At 42.8% G+C, this 16,266-nt stretch overlaps 1 protein-coding gene across 5 annotated transcripts in view; it reads right to left on the bottom strand.

Annotated features, from left to right (window-relative positions):
* The window catches only part of OSBPL10 (oxysterol binding protein like 10), a 327,946-nt gene that overhangs the window by 61,413 nt on the left and 250,267 nt on the right, over positions 1–16,266 (bottom strand). For all 5 annotated transcript variants that reach the window (XM_050779385.1, XM_050779384.1, XM_050779383.1 and 2 more), the window contains one exon: positions 8,730–8,884. In XM_050779385.1, coding sequence (XP_050635342.1) covers positions 8,730–8,884 — 155 coding nt within the window. The remainder of the gene's footprint in view (positions 1–8,729; positions 8,885–16,266) is intronic.

Raw genomic sequence — 16,266 nt, 5'->3', positions numbered from 1 at the left:
AGACTCTCTCAGTCCTCAGTCCAGTGTCGGAACCCATTAAAAGCCCCAGCACATATCCTACTGGCCATAGCAAAGGCATGATTTCAGACCTTCCACTATATTCCCCTCCTCTCTTATAAAAACAACACCCACCCAAGAAGCAAAACCTTATTATCAACCCACAAAAAAGGAAGAGAGGAAGAGAAAGGCAATGGAGGAAAGAAAAAATCCTTGAAAAATGAGCATAAGCTGAAATTAATCCCCCAAAAGGACACAGAAAAATATACTATCATGCCTTGTACTCAGCTCATGAAAGCTGCCAGAAACCAAGTCGAACAAGTTCTTGAAAAACGTGTGCAGGGCTTAGGCTTGCGTGTGATGATGACATTGTGAGTTGCTAAGAACGAGAAGGAAGGAGGGCAGAAAGATGCTGTTTTGCAAGACAGACAGGAGGAGCTCTTAACCATAGGAGGCGGTATAGCCTACGAGATAACCACAGAAGCACATCTTCAAATTCCACGTCATCTCACAGATGGTCATCTCAATTGCCACGGGCCATAGGTAGATCCACAACCACATGACACCAGGACCTACGCAGTCTTAGGGTACTAACCGTAGAAACGTCACTTGGCTAGGAGACATTTCTCTTGCTGCTAATCTCATGATATACAGAATAATTATAACTATTATGAAACATGTACAGAGCTAATAAACTGGGTTATGAAAACCTGCTAAACTAAGGGCGGGCTCCATTCAATGCCCACTATATAATAAGAGCTCAATATCTGCTGAGTGAATAAAATAATTGCATAGATAAATCATCACTGTCTTACTATACTGGAACACAGAACAAACTGATGAAGGAGCAATGTATTTTTAAGTATAAGAACCGTCTGGCTCTTTCTGATTTTCAGTGAGTCCTGAGGGTCTGATAGCTAGGAGGCATATCTTCTACATTTGTCTGAAGGATGAACTTCTTTCCCTCCAGACCAACAACAGTCAGAAGAGAAAAAGAAAAAATCCGGCTAATCAAACCACTGGTTATTCCTTTAGTGTGAGGATCTAAATGGAATGTCTTCAGCAGCTCTTCTAAAAGATTATAGTAAGAATTCTATCCCATGATCAGGGACCCTCCCACAAAAATAATTCCACGTGTAACTACAACCACTTAGCACCTGTTAGATAGCTGATCAAGGCCACTGATGAGGAATGGACCAATTCACAGAAGCATCTTCTGCCTGGAGAGCTCCAGGACAGTGGCCATGGATGCATCTTTCATCACAGCAGCATACGTAAGTCATATGCCACTCAACAGGTTAAACTTACTTCTAATGGAACTCCCGGAAGTCATAGGGAGGAGCACAGAGATGAGAACAAGAGGGAAACATGCCCTTTAGTCATGAACACTACCAATGAACCTCATCGTTCACATTCATTCATTACATACTTAGAGTATCTGCTATGTGTGTCATACTTTCCTAAATACTGTGGAGTTTCCAGAGAAGAATCACACATAGTGTCTTCCCTCAAAGAATTAGGTCTATGAGATGAAACGGCCAGGTCAGAAAAGTCTTGTGGGGCTGAAGATGACCCCTGCATGAAGAAAACCTACTTGGGGTAGATCAGGGGTACAGCAGACACAATCTACCACTACCCAAAAGCCAATACCCTCTTTTCTCTTGCTGACAAAAACCCAATTCTGGTCTCTCTGGGATCTGAGATCCCTTTGATCTCAGGTAAGGCACGCTCCATAGCCAGGGAGGGTGGCTCATGAAAATCCAGTGACCCACCACCAGTTATGGGTCTTGGAGTAGGTGTGTGATCTAGTTCTGACTGTGAGATAACAGGGGGAGTGTACTAAGGGGCTTCGCTTCCCAAACAAAAAGTGTTTTTTTTTTTTTTTTGGAGACAGAGTCTTGCTCTGTTGCCAGGCTGGAGTGCAGTGGCGTGATCTCGGCTCACTGCAACCTCCGCCTCCCAAGTTCAAGTGATTCTCCTTCCTCAGTCTCCCAAGTAGCTGGGATTATAGGCACCCTCCACCACGCCCAGCTATTTTTTGTATTTTTAGTAGAGACAGCATTTCACCATGTTGGCCAAGACGGTCTCGATCTCCTGACCTCAAGGTCCCCCTGCCTCGGCCTCCCAAAGTGCTGGAATTACAGGCGTGAGCCACTGCACCCGGCCTCAAAAAGTGTCTTGAGAAGGGTTCCCATCCTTTCTTTTAAAGGATATGTTGTGAGGATGCAATATTTAGGATACAGCTATGATGCTGTCCCCATGAAATGACAAGCATAATGATAAACAGGAGGAGGAATGGAAGAAACTTGTATCTTTGAGGCCATCATGAGTTGCTGCACCAGACCTGGAAGCACCTACTTCCAGAATTCTTTTGTGCAAAAATTAATTAATATTATCATTACTATTATTTTCTGAGACTGGATCTCACTCTGTCACCAAGGTTCAAAAGCAGTGGTGTGATCACAGCCCACTGCAGCCTCAACCTCCCAGGCTCAAGCAATCCTCCCACCTCAGCCTCCCGAGTAGCTGGGACCATCAGCACGTACCCCCATTGCCTGGCTAATTTTTATATTTTTTTGTAGAGACAGGGTCTATGTTGCCCAAGTTGGTCTTGACCTCCTCGCCTCAAGTAATCCTCCTGCTTTGACCTCCTTAAATGCTGGGACTGCAGGTATGAGCCACCATGCCCAGGCTTCAATTTATTACTATTTGAGTATTAATTGTAGGGTTTCCTATTATTTGCATCTGAAAGAATCCTACCCAATATAGGAGATGGTGCAGTAAGAAGGAAAGAGCACTAGCTTGGGAGAAAGCAAGTCCAGATATCAATTTTGTGCCAACCTAAGTTCTGTGATGCTTGGCAAGTTAAACAACCACTCCAGTTTGGGGAGTGGTCATTTGACTCCTAAAGACTATTCTAAGATTTAGTGAATCAAAGGTCATGATTCAAAGGGGAAAAAAAATGTCTATTCTACAGATTCTTGGAAGGAGATATAGTCTGTTTGATGATGAGAGATGAGGAGTGGAGTGTGGAAGGATAATCCTATCACCCACAAAATTTACTTATAACAAATTTTAAACTTGATCAATGATATTTCCTATGCAGCAACCATTTGGAATCAAACTCTGTGAGGTTATCACAGGATTCAATAAAGTGATTTTCAATCATCCTAAGTCAGTGATAGCTGCCTCACTCCTCCAACTGTTGACCACAAATAAATACGTGTCACATGTTTCAAAAAAACTTACAAGATTGCAACTTGAAAAGAATTATTTACAGGATCAAAACAACATATTAACCTTGTTCATCTCTAAAAATCTATCACCATCCCACACCAGATACATCCACAACCAATATCTACCTATACAATTATGTATCATGGGGATGAAAAATAAAAAAATGATAAAAATGTGTTGAGGGGATTGTACTGGCCAGGCTTCAAGTTGAACATCAGAGGATTTCAAATGGACAGCTTTATGGGTTGTTAAGTAGTTCAAAAGTTCAGGGCTAAAATGATGATTCAATCAAAAGCATGAAAATTCTTGACACAGAACTCAGCTAAATCTTTTATATCAGTCTCCTTCCTTTAGTCTTAAAACAATTTTTCTTCCTTTGGAAAGGGATGATTAGGACATGTTTACTTGAAAATTCAGTTATGCAATTTTTTAACCAAAGTCCATTTAGCTAACTTATATGCTGATATAGTACTCAGTACATAAAGACATTATAAGTTTTTCTACACCTGCTAGATTTGTGGGGGTATGGAGTATGTGGTCTCTTGACAGCATTGTTGCCGCTGTAATCCAGACAACTAACTAGGCAAAGCTGCTAACTGGGACAGTCAACACGGGATGATAAGAGTTGACGGTGTGCTCTTGAGGAACAGGCTTAAAAACACTCTGCTTACAGTCTCCAGGGGCGGGGCTATAGTCCTGATTGTTCTAAGGCCAGGGGTAGGTACCTGGGCACCAGATATTTACCCTCAAATAACATTATTTTTCATTGCTCCCCCTTTCCAGCTTACCCATAAAAAATGTGAGAAAGTTTTTAAAGTTACCAAATGCTTTTCAACTAGTGAATGGATAAACTGTAGATCCCATGAGTACTATTCAACGCAAAAGGAATGCATTAGTATGATTCACATGACATGGATGAATCTCAAATGCATTACACTATGTGAAGGAAGCCCTACTCAAAAGGCCATATCCTGCATGATTCCATACACATGACATTCCGGGAAAGACAAAACTATAGGGACAAATAATAGATCAGTGGTTGCCAAGGGCTGGGGGACAGATTTGACTGTAAAGGGGCATGAGGAAATTTGGGGTCAGTAGAACTGTTCTATACAGGTTGTGTATCCCTCACCTGAAACGCCTGGGAGAAGTGATTTGGACTTTGAATTTTTTTGGATGTTCGAATTTTTGCATTATACCAGTTGAGCATCCCAAATCCAAAAATCTGAAATCCAAAATATTCCAAGGAGCATTTCCTATGAGTGTCATGGCGGCCTTAAAAAAGTTTCAGATTTGGGGGCATTTTAGATGTTGAATTAGGGATTCAGATTTAACTCCAATCTAATCAGATTTTGAATTCGATTTGGATTAGGGATACTACTTTGATTTGTTAAGACTGAGAACCTTTCATTTTAAAATGGTGAATTATATTGTTGGTGAATTATGCCTCAATAAATCTGACTTTTAAAAAAACAGTTAAGGTTTTGTCGCTCAGATATGTCCTCTGGAAGGTGGGTATGCATGGTCATGTGTGAGCTCTGTCATTCAGGATGGGCTTACCTCATTGTCCTGGGCTCTCCTATGCCAAGAGCCCGATCAGTCACAATGGGTGCAGAAAACAGAAACCACCCCAGGTGTTGCAGTCAGAAAGGAATTTGATATGGGAATTAGGTGCCTATAAAATTATTAAAAAGGCTGGAGGAGCAGACATCAGGGGCCCCATTAGACTTTTCTTTTTTGGAGGGGACAGAGTCTTACTCTGTCACCCAGCCTGGTGTGCAGTGGCACAATCTCAGCTCACTGCAACCTCTGCCTCCCAGGTTCAAGCGATTCTGCTGCCTCAGCCTCCTAAGTAACTGGGATTACAGGCACACGCCACCACACCCAGCTCATTTTTGTATTTTTAGTAGAGATGGAGATTTACTATGTTGGTCAGGCTGGTCTCAAACTCCTGACCTCGTGATTCGCCCAACTCGACCACCCAAAGTGCTGGGATTACTGGCATGAGCCACCACGCCCAGCATGCCCCTTAGACTTTTAAGTTCAAGGTCACAACAATGTAGGTGGCTGTGATTCAGAGGTCAGACAGCTGTTGCCACACCCATGGAGGTGGGACTAAGGCCTGGAACTATGAGTGTGGCCACCACAGCTGCCTCGAAACACTCCAACCTCCACGCCACTGCCTGCCAGCAGCATGAACAGAAGGAACTGGGTCTTCCAAATCTCACACAAATGCATCTCCCTGTAACGTGTTCAGAAATCCAACTGTAAGAAAGTCTGGGACATGTAGCTGTTAGGTTTCCAATCTCTCCAATCGAGAAAATAGAAAGAAAGTTAAGAAAGTGGCCAGGCGTGGTGGCTCACGCCTGTAATCCCAACACTTTGGGAGGTCAAGGCGGGCAGATCACGAGGTCAGGAGATGGAGATCATCCTGGCCAACATGGTGAAACCCCGTCTCTACTAAAAATACAAAAATTAGCTGGGTGTGGTGGTACGTGCCTGTAATCCCAGCTACTCAGGAGGCTGAGGCATGAGAATCGCTTGAACCCAGGAGGTGGAGGTTGCAGTGAGCTGAGATCGATAGTGCCACTGCACTGTAGCCTGGCGACGGAGGAAAAAAAAAAATCTCAAAAAAAAAAAAAAAAAAAAAAAAAGAAAAAGTCAAGAGAGCTTGGTCCACAGTCTCTACTCCAATCACCACCCTTCTTGTCCTAAAGTAAGGCATACATGATGAAGCGACACACTGAAAACCTTTTTCCATCTAGACTTACATTTCAGATGGTGTTTTCGTTGAAAAATTGTTCTATGAATAGGTAAAACCAAGATCCTAACTCATTTCATTATGGAAGAATATTTCATTTTCACATTTAGTTAGTTTTAGCCCCAGCAGAATAAAATTATAAGATTACTACATTTTATAACAGAGCTGATCACAGCTCTCTTTTAACTCATGTATTAAATACATACAGCTCTTTGAGCTTTTACTCTGCTGGGAATTAAACAGACTAAGCTTCAACTTGCATTACTGTTTCAGATGTAGGTTACTTTATGGGAAGCCACAACCAGCAGAGGGGAGCTACCTTTGGTATCTCACTTATCCCCCAAAAGACCTAACATGTTCTAAACAGTAAACCAGAAGATAATCGTTAATTTAGCTACATGACCATAATAACCACAATTCTGAAAGTTAGTTTCCCAACGACCACTCACATAAGCAACTATATTTTCTAGATCAAAAGCATTAAAGACCTGCTCCATAAGGCATTTTTAACCTTTAGGAATTTCGCTATATAGAAGTTATTCCTCCACAATGTACAGAAAGGAGGCAATAGCAACAATTTTTTTTTTCTGACAGAGAAACTATTGTGTGGATGTTGCCACTTTTTGAACTATTAAGACAAAAAAATGTGGCAAGGCACAATGGCCTAAGAAGAAAAATAGTGTCCAAGCTCTACTAGCTGTTTGGGTTTTGAGAATCATCTGCCATAGCACTCACTGGGAAAAATGTGGGGAGTCTTTGCAAAAAATTCTCCCGTCTCAGAAAACCACCAAAACACCATTCTACTCCGTAAGACCTTCCCTGCTACGTGGAATCAAACAAAATCTTACCTTGCTCTGACAAAACAATTCAGGAAAAAAATGACAACCAGAAATTAATGTCTGTCTCCCTACCTTAATGAAAAAAGCTCTGGCTAGTTCTTCTTCTTCAGGATATATTATTTTTAAAGTTGAAATTGGGAATTAGTTATTTTTTCTCTTTTTTTTTTTTTTGTGAGATGGTGCCTTGTTCTGTCGCCCAGGCTGGTGTGCAATGGCGTGATCTTGGCTCACTGCAGCCTCTGCTTCCCGGGTTCAAGCGATTCTCCTGCCTCAGCCTCCTGAGTAGCTGGGATTACAGGTGTGCACCACGCCTGGCTAATTTTTGTATTTTTAGTAGAGACAGGGTTTCACCATGTTGGTCAGGCTGGTCTCGAACTCCTGACCTCGTGATCCACCCACCTCGGCCTACCAATGTGCTGGGATTACAGGCGTGAGCCACTGCGCCCAGCCAGGAGTTAGTTATTTCTTACAGATAATCGTATGCTAATTTTTTTTGCCAATGCTACTGACTGGTGAGGTAAAGTGGGCAACAACTTTGTGTAAAAAACAACAGACTTGGCCTCAAACCTTGGGGGTCAGAGGGAACACCTATCAGAAAAACACAGAAGAAACACTAAGGAGGATTTACAAAGTCAGAAATAGTATGAGCCATAGTAAGTAAGTTAGGTTTTGCGCAAGAATGCTGCTAGAAATAAGGATCTAAAAAATGATCACTAAAGATCTAATAACTCACTTCTCTACCATTCACATGGTTGCCAACTTACCTTCTAATTCACTTACACATCAGCTGCATGGGTTTCTAGACCCTGAAACTCCTTGTACATACAGAGCAAATGCCTTTCAAAAATCCACAGCCACTATTCACTTCATACCCTTCTAAAGCCCCTTAAAGATGCCCATGAAATATTTGTAGGCAGCCTAATCTGACTTTACGAGAGCTATGCTACTACATCACTGTCCAAGAATATAATCCTATGCTGCTTGGAGAAAAATTTCCATTGATAACCAAAACCATTTGATCAAAGACACTGCCTTGGGGCTTTCAACCTTATCAAATAGATTTTGTGAGTGTTCTACAATTTTCAGGCAAAAATGATTTCAATGGAAATTAAGAACAACCTCTAACACATGGTTAAAGGAGGCCTCTGCCCAGTTCAAGAGACCGTATCAAGACTATATCATGTGCATCAAAAGAACAAGAAAAACAAAAATGGACTCAGGACACAAAATAATATTGACAAAAGGAGACACTGCATTTCGCTCCCCTCCAGCTGCCACTTAGAGGCAGAGTTAGGAGAGCCGAGGACAGATGACAGAAAGTCCATGAAGCCTGTTGGAGCCTGGTTGGTCACCAGGATCTGCAAGGACTGCTCTCCTGACGAAGCAGTGCATATCCTCGGCAGCCTGAACCTGGGCTGCAGCTCAGTGCCCAAAAGGAGTGTTGGCCATGGCCCCATGGATCCCGGCCTGGCTCAGGAGCATGCAGGAATCGAGCATATGAGGCAAGAGCTTGTATTAGCAGGAACCACACGAAAAAGCCATTATTCAGGGGAGCGACATAATATATTGTAACTGCTCCCATCATGTCAATAAGCATCATGTTAATGGGTCTGTTAGAATTTCTCCCACTTAAAGTTAAAATGACTCCTATTTCAATGAAAATAGGAGATTCCTCATTCGTAGGATCACAATTCACCCATAGCAGCTGCCAGACACAAGAACAAGAGAAGTGCCGGGCATGCACATAGCTGATTTTGTCTCTCCAGGCAATTCTTCCATTTTTTAATTTGTCTCCTCTTGAAACAAAGAGATGAGCAAGTTACAAATATAATTACTATATTTCTGAACAAGCAATAACACAAGCCATGAATGCACTGAGAGGACTGCACGCTTACCTCTGGCTCTGGCTGTGAGGTTTGTTCATCTTCAGTGGAGTTTGGTAAAATGGCCCAGGTTATGTTGGCACTGGCTGATGGCAAAGAGCCAAGTGTCCCATTTTTCAGCTGCTCTGTGGAATGTGACTTGGGCCCGTGCCATCCCAGGATGTTTTCTGAAATAAAGACCTAGAATGATGCCAAGTATTTTCCAAATTCAACATTTATAGCTCATGAAATATTCGTACCCACTGTCTAAAGAGACCTGCTTGAAAAGGGCATGATGTAAAACACAGAGGGCTTGTTTTGAATGAAGTACCAAGTGCAGATTCTGATCATCTGTTTAGGAACTAGTTTCTGTATAATATCAAGATCAGAATCATCACAGGCTGTTTCACTCCCCAACAGTGGACAAAAACAACTGCTATTTACCAAAGCCAGATAAAGGTGTTTTTCCTGTCTGTTTTTTACCTTTTAAAAAATTTCTAAATATTCACAATGAAAAGTCAGATTCTATCAAAAATAGGCTGCTCAAAATGGGGTTTGAAGTCCAAGTGACACAATGGCCATGGCTCAGAAAAGATGCCTGCAGTGTGAGCACAGGATGCCACCCCTGCCCTCAGATGTGGCTTGGTGTGGCAGATGTCAGGAAGCCCCATCACCAAGGACACAGGTACCCATTCCATTCTAGCAAGAAACACTTTCACAAATGGCAGCCCGGCAAACCAAAAGCCATTTTTCGAATCCTCCACCAACCCCCTGTGGGGGGAGGGGAAGAGACTTTTACTCTGTTTTTTAAGGGTCACATATTATTGTAGAATATTTTATACACCTACTAATAGAAACAGGAGTAACCAGACGTGGATTTCTTTTTTAATACTTTCAGTTTTAGGGTACGTGTGCACGATGTGCAGGTTTGTTACATTTGCATACAAGTGCCATGTTGGCAGAGGTGGATTTCTTTACCCCATAGCAATTCTGCCATTCAAATAAATAGGTCTCAGTGGGCACAGAGGCTCATGCCTATAATCCCAGCACTTTGGGGGGCTGAGGCAGGAGGATCGCTTGAGCCCAGGAGTTGGAGATCAACCCAAGCAACAAGGCAAAACCCTATCCCTGCAAAAAATATTAAAATAAGCCAGGCGTGGTGACACAAGCCTGGAGTCCCAGCTACTTGGGTAGCTGAGGTGGGAGGATCTATTGAGCCAAGGAGGTCAAGGCTGCAGTAAGCCCAAATTGCGCCACCGCACTCCAGCCTTGGTGACAATGCAAGACCCCATCTCCAAAAAAGGTAACAAAAAATAGGTAAGTCTCAAGCTTAGCTGACTGACACTCTGTAGATTCTGTTCTAAGTCTAAGAGCAAGATTAATGATAAAGAAAAATTAGGCTAAAGTGGAGAATGACTCATGAACATTCAACATTTCAGGGTCTCAGATGTTCCATCCATAAAGCAATACTATCTGTCAGCCTTTTCATTAGAATTACTCAAAGTCTACAGGTATCCCAGACTTTCCTGACGTATCCCCAGGGGAATCTGGTTGTCAGAGGCAGATGAGGAGACCGTGTATGTGCGGTGCTTATGCATCTGTATGCTGCTGTATGCAGTATTATCCAACTCAAGTGTATTTTTATGCAAAAATCTTTTTTAATGTCAAGTGTTAGGTCACATAACTCCACTGTTAAAAGCCTCAAGTGGGCCAGACACGGTGGCCCACACCTGTAACTCCAGCACTTCGGGATCCCGGCTGAGGCGGGTAAATCACTTGAACCCAGGAGTTTGAGTCCAGCCTGGGGAACATGGCAAAACCCTGTCTCTACAGAAAATACAAAAATTAGCAGGGCATGGTGACATGCACCTATAGTCCCAGCTACTTGAGAGGCTGAAGTGGCAGGATTGATTGAGCCCAGGAGGTCGAGGCTACAGTGAGCCATGATTGCACCACTGCACGCCAGCCTGGGTGACAATGAGAGACCCTGTTTCAAAATAAATAAATTAATAAAGGCCCCAAGTGGCTTATCATTGCAATTGGAACAAAATCTAAGCTGCCTGGCTTTGCTCTTTGACCTGCCCAGCCTCATTTTGTTCTCTTCTCCCCGTTGCTTAGTATGCTCAAGTCACATCAGTATATTTTTCCATTTCTCAAATGTGCCAAGTTCGTGACAGTCTCAGAGTGTTTGTGCATGCTGTTCCTTCCTTCCAAAGGGCTGTTCCTCCAGTCCTTCTACATCGGGGAGGAAGTATCCTGTACAGATCCAGGAGTCAGCTAAAATACCACTTGCTCAGAAAGGCCTTCTGGGACCTCCCTGGCCAAAACAGCACCCCAAAGGCACTCTCTGTCACATCGCCATTTGCTGTCTTCCCAGGACTTAGCACTGTCTGAACTCACTAACGCACTCATTCACTTGATTTTCTTTCCTCCCTGGAATGTCAGCTCCTTGAGGACAAGAACAATACCGCCCTTGCTCACAGCAGTGTCCCCAGAACCACGAACATGTTTAGCAAAGAGTGTACACTCAATATGAATGTGCTGTATAAATCAGAGATAGAAAACGTTAAGACGAGTGCACGTCACAGCCTCCTAAAAATTAAAAATTAAAAAATGGCCAAAAGAAAGACACAGAATAGAATGGTGGTTGCCGGGAGCTGGGGAGTGGATGGGAGGAATGGGGAGTTAACATTTAAAAGGTAAAGAGCTCCAGTTTTGCAAGATGAAAAGAGTTTTGGAGATTGGTTATACAACAATGTGAATGTACTTAACACTACTGAGATGTACACATAAAAATGGTCAGGATGGTGTATTTTATGTTATGTGTACTTGACTACAATTTTTTCTTAATGGCAAAAAAAAAAAAGCATCCATATAGCAGCACTTCATGTTGTTTTTTAAAAGGTAAAAACTCACAACACTAAAACCAAAGGCTAAAGATGCACTAATACCAGAACTTGAGAGAAATGTCTGCAAATAACAAGGCAGATGGAGCTGAACTAAGAAAACCAACCCAGGATTCACGACACTACACTCTGCCATAAGAGAGGCAAACAGATACCTCTTACCTTTCCTGCTGACCAATTCCTGCCTCCGAAACCTCAAACTGGATTCAGATCTAAAACACCAAACAGTTGTTCTATAGATATAGGGCTGCTATTTAAAAATTCTTTGCTTTATTACACAAGCAGTAAACATCCTGTAGAGCAGTTAGGAAATCTTTTAAAAGATAAAGAAGTTTAGGTAACACAGTGAGACACTGTCTCGACTACAAAAAATTAACAAACTAGCCAGGCATGGTGGTACACGCCTGTAGTCCCAGCTACTTGGAATGCTGAGGTGGGAAGATCACTTGAGCCCAGGAGTTTGAGGCAGTAAGCCATGATCATGCCACTGCACTCCAGCCTAGGCAACACAGTAAGACTCTGTCTTTAAACAAAACGAAACACTAGGGGGAAGAAAAGACATCTGCTTGCCTAGGCAATCAGGACAAAGTCCCCTCCATTCTTCCCATACCTCAACTCTGTGTCTCCCTGCCCTCTATTCCAACATTATCCAGATATGGCAACCTAGGGCACAAGAGGGCAAGAAGTAGAGTCTGAACTGGCAGTGGTATGCTGTATCTTGGGATAGACAAAGACCAGGACAAGACAAAGAAAGGTGGCAATGCATGCTGGGGAGCACAGCTTTCTGTGGACCCTATGGATTCAGAACATCAAACAGCCAGTGCATGAGAAAGATGCCCATCTCAGATCAGTTCAGCTGCTTTTAAAAAATGATCATGGGTTTAGGAGGCTGGATAGACCTGTCTCGCTTGGAGATGAAGGCAAAAATATTCTTACATGGAGTGAATAAAAAGGACTGTACAGAGCTTGGGGAAAAAAATATTCTCAAGAAGGCTAAGAGGAAAGCAATCCTGAGCAAGATGGCCGAATAGGAACAGCTCCAGCCTACAGCTCCCAGCACAAGCGACACAGAAGACGGGTGATTTCTGCATTTTCAACTGAGGTACCGGGTTCATCTCACTGGGGCTTGTCGGACAGTCAGTGCTGGTCAGCTGGTGCAGCCCAAACAGCGAGAGGTGAAGCAGGGCAAGGCATCGCCTCACCTGGGAAGCACAAGGGGGAAGGGAATCCCTCTTCCTAGCCAAGGGAAACAGATACACAACACCTGGAAAATTAGGTAACTCCCACCCTAATACTGCGCTTTACCAAGGGTCTTAGCAAACGGCACAAGAGGATATTATATCCCACACCTGGCCCAGAGGGTGCCGCGCCCACGGAGCCTCCCTCATTGCTAGCACAGCAGTCTGAGATCTAACTGCAAGGCAGCAGCAAGGCTGGGGGAGGGGCGCCCGCCATTACTGAGGCTTAAATAGGTAAACAAAGCCCCCAGGAAGCTCGAACTGGGTGGAGCCCACCGCAGCTCAAGGAGGCCTGCCTGCCTCTGTAGACTCCCCCTCTGGGGACAGGACATAGCTAATCAAAAAGCAGCAGAAACCTCTGCAGATGTAAATGACCGTGTCTGACAGCTTTGAAGAGAGCAGTGGGTCTCCCAGCATGGAGATTGAGATCTGAGAATGGACAGACTGCCTACTCAAGTGGGTCCCTGACCCTTGAGTAACCTCACTGGGAGATATCCCCTACTAGGTGCAGACTGACACTTCACACCTCACACAGCTGGGCACACCACTGAAACGAAGTTTCCAGAGCAAGAATCAGACAGCAACACTTGCTGTTCAGCAATATTCTATCTTCTGCAGCCTCCGCTGCTGATACCCAGGCAAACAGGGTCTGGAGTGGACCTCAAGCAAACTCCAACAGACCTGCAGCTGAGGGTCCTGACTGTTAGAAGGAAAACTAACAAACAGAAAGGACCCCCACACCAAAACCCCATCAGTACATCACCGTCATCAAAGACCAAAGGCAGATAAAATCACAAAGATGGGGAAAAAGCAGGGCAGAAAAGCTGGAAATTCAAAAAATCAGAGGGCATCCCCCCTCCAAAGGAACACAGCTCATCGCCAGCAACGGACCAAAGCTGGATGGAGAATAATTTTGACAAGTTGAGAGACGAAGGCTTCAGTCCATCAAACTTCTCAGAGCTGAAGAAGGAACTACGTACCCAGTGCAAAAAAACTAAAAATCTTGAAAAAAGAATTGAAGAATGGATAACTAGAATAATCAATGCAGAGAAGGCCATAAACGAACTGACAGAGATAAAAACCATGACACGAGAATTACGTGACAAACGCACAAGCTTCAGTAACCAACTCGATCAAATGGAAGAAATAGTATCGGCGATTGAAGATCAAATGAATGAAGTGAGAAGAGAAGTCTAGAGAAAAAAGAGGAAAAAGAAATGAACAAAGCCTCCAAGAAATATGGGATTATATGTAAAGCCCAAATCTACGTCTCATTGGTGTGTCTGAAAGTGAGGGGGAAAACAGAACCAAGTTGGAAAACACTCTGCAGGATATCACCCAGGAGAACTTCCCCAACCTAGTAAGGCAGGAAAACATTCAAATTCAGAAAATACAGAGAACACCACAAAGATACTCCTCGAGAAGAGCAACTCCAAGACACATAATTGTCAGATTCACCAAACTTGAAATGAAGGAAAAACTGTTAAGGGCAGCCCGAGAGAAAGGTCAGGTTACCCACCTGACCTGATCTGAAGGGAAGCCCATCAGATTAACAGCAGATCTCTTGGCAGAAACTCTACAAGCCAGAAGAGAGTGGAGGTCAATATTCAGCATTCTTAAAGAAAAGAATTTTCAACCCAGAATTTCATATCCAACTAAACTAAGTTTCATAAGTGAAGGAGAAATAAAATCCTTTACAGACAAGCAAATGCTTACAGATTTTGTCACCACCAGGCCTGCCCTACAACAGACCCTAAAGGAAGCACTAAACATGGAAAGGAACAACCGGTACCAGCCATTGCAAAAACATGCCAAAATGTAAAGACCATTGATGCTAGGAAGAAACTGCATCAACTAACGAGCAAAATAACCAGCTAATATCATAATGACAGGATCAAGTTCACACATAACAATATTAACCTTAAATGTAAATGGACTAAATGGTCCAATTAAAAGACACAGACTGGCAAATTGGATAAAGAGTCAAGACCCATCTCACATGCTGTATTTGCTGTATTCAGGAGACCCATCTCACATGAAGAGACACACATAGGCTCAAAATAAAGGGATAGAGGAAGATCTACCAAGCAAATGGAAAACAAAGAAGAAGCAGGTGTTGCAATCCTAGTCTCTGATAAAACAGTCTTTAAACCATCAAAGATCAAAAGAGACAAAGAAGGCCATTACATAATGGTAAAGGGATCAATTCAACAGGAAGAGCTAACTATTCTAAATATATATGCACCCAATACAGGAGCACCCAGATTCATTAAGATTCATTCTTAGAGACTTACAAAGAGACTTAGACTCCCATAAAATAATAATGGGAGACTTTAACACCCCACTGTCAACATTAGACAGATCAACGAGACAGAAAGTTAACAAGGATATCCAGGAATTGAACTCAACTGTGCACCAAGCGGACCTAATAGACATCTACAGAACTCTCCACCCCAAATCAACAGAATATACATTCCTCTCGGCACCACATCGCACTTATTCCAAAATTGACCACATAGTTGGAAGTAAAGCACTCCTTCTGAAACTATTTCAATCAAAAGAAAAAGAGGAAATCCTCTCTAATTCATTTTATGCGGCCAACATCATCCTGATACCAAAGCCTAGCAGAGATACAACAAAAAAAGAGAATTTTAGACCAATATCGCTGATGAACATGGATGCAAAAATCCTCAATAAAATACTGGCAAACTGAATTCAGTAGCACATTAAAAAGCTTATCCACCATGATCAAGTGGGCTTCATCCCTGGGATGCAAGGCTGGTTCAACATTCGCAAATCAATAAACATAATCCAGCATATAAACAAAACCAAAGACAAAAACCACATGATTATCTCAATAGATGCAGAAAAGGCCTCTGACAAAATTCCATAGCCCTTCATGCTAAAAACTCTCAATAAATTCGGTATTGATGGAACATATCTCAAAATAATAAGAGCTATTCATGACAAACCCACGGCCAGTATCACACTGAATGGGCAAAAACTGGAAGCATTCCCTTTGAAAACTGGCACAAGACAGGGATGCCCTCTCTCACCACTCCTATTCAACATAGTGTTGGAAGTTCTGGCTAGGGCAATCAGGCAAGAGAAAGAAATAAAGGGTATTCAGTTAGGAAAAGAAGAAGTCAAATTGTCCCTGTTTGCAGATGACATGATTGTATATTTAGAAAATCCCACCATCTCAGCCCAAAATCTCAAGCTGATAAGCAACTTCAGCAAAGTCTCAGGATACAAAATCAATGTGCAAAAATCACAAGCATTCTTATACACCAGTAACAGACAAACACAGAGCCAAATCATGAATGAACTCCCATTCACAACTGCTTCAAAGAGAATAAAATACCTAGGAATCCAATTTACAAGGAATGTAAAGGACCTGTTCAAGGAGAACTACAAACCACTGCT

Source organism: Macaca thibetana, chromosome 2 (genome assembly GCF_024542745.1).
Source record: "Macaca thibetana thibetana isolate TM-01 chromosome 2, ASM2454274v1, whole genome shotgun sequence".
In the NCBI taxonomy this organism is placed as follows: Eukaryota; Metazoa; Chordata; class Mammalia; order Primates; family Cercopithecidae; genus Macaca; species Macaca thibetana.
Note: the sequence above shows the minus strand (reverse complement) of the source record. Positions and strands in the feature narration are given on the sequence as shown.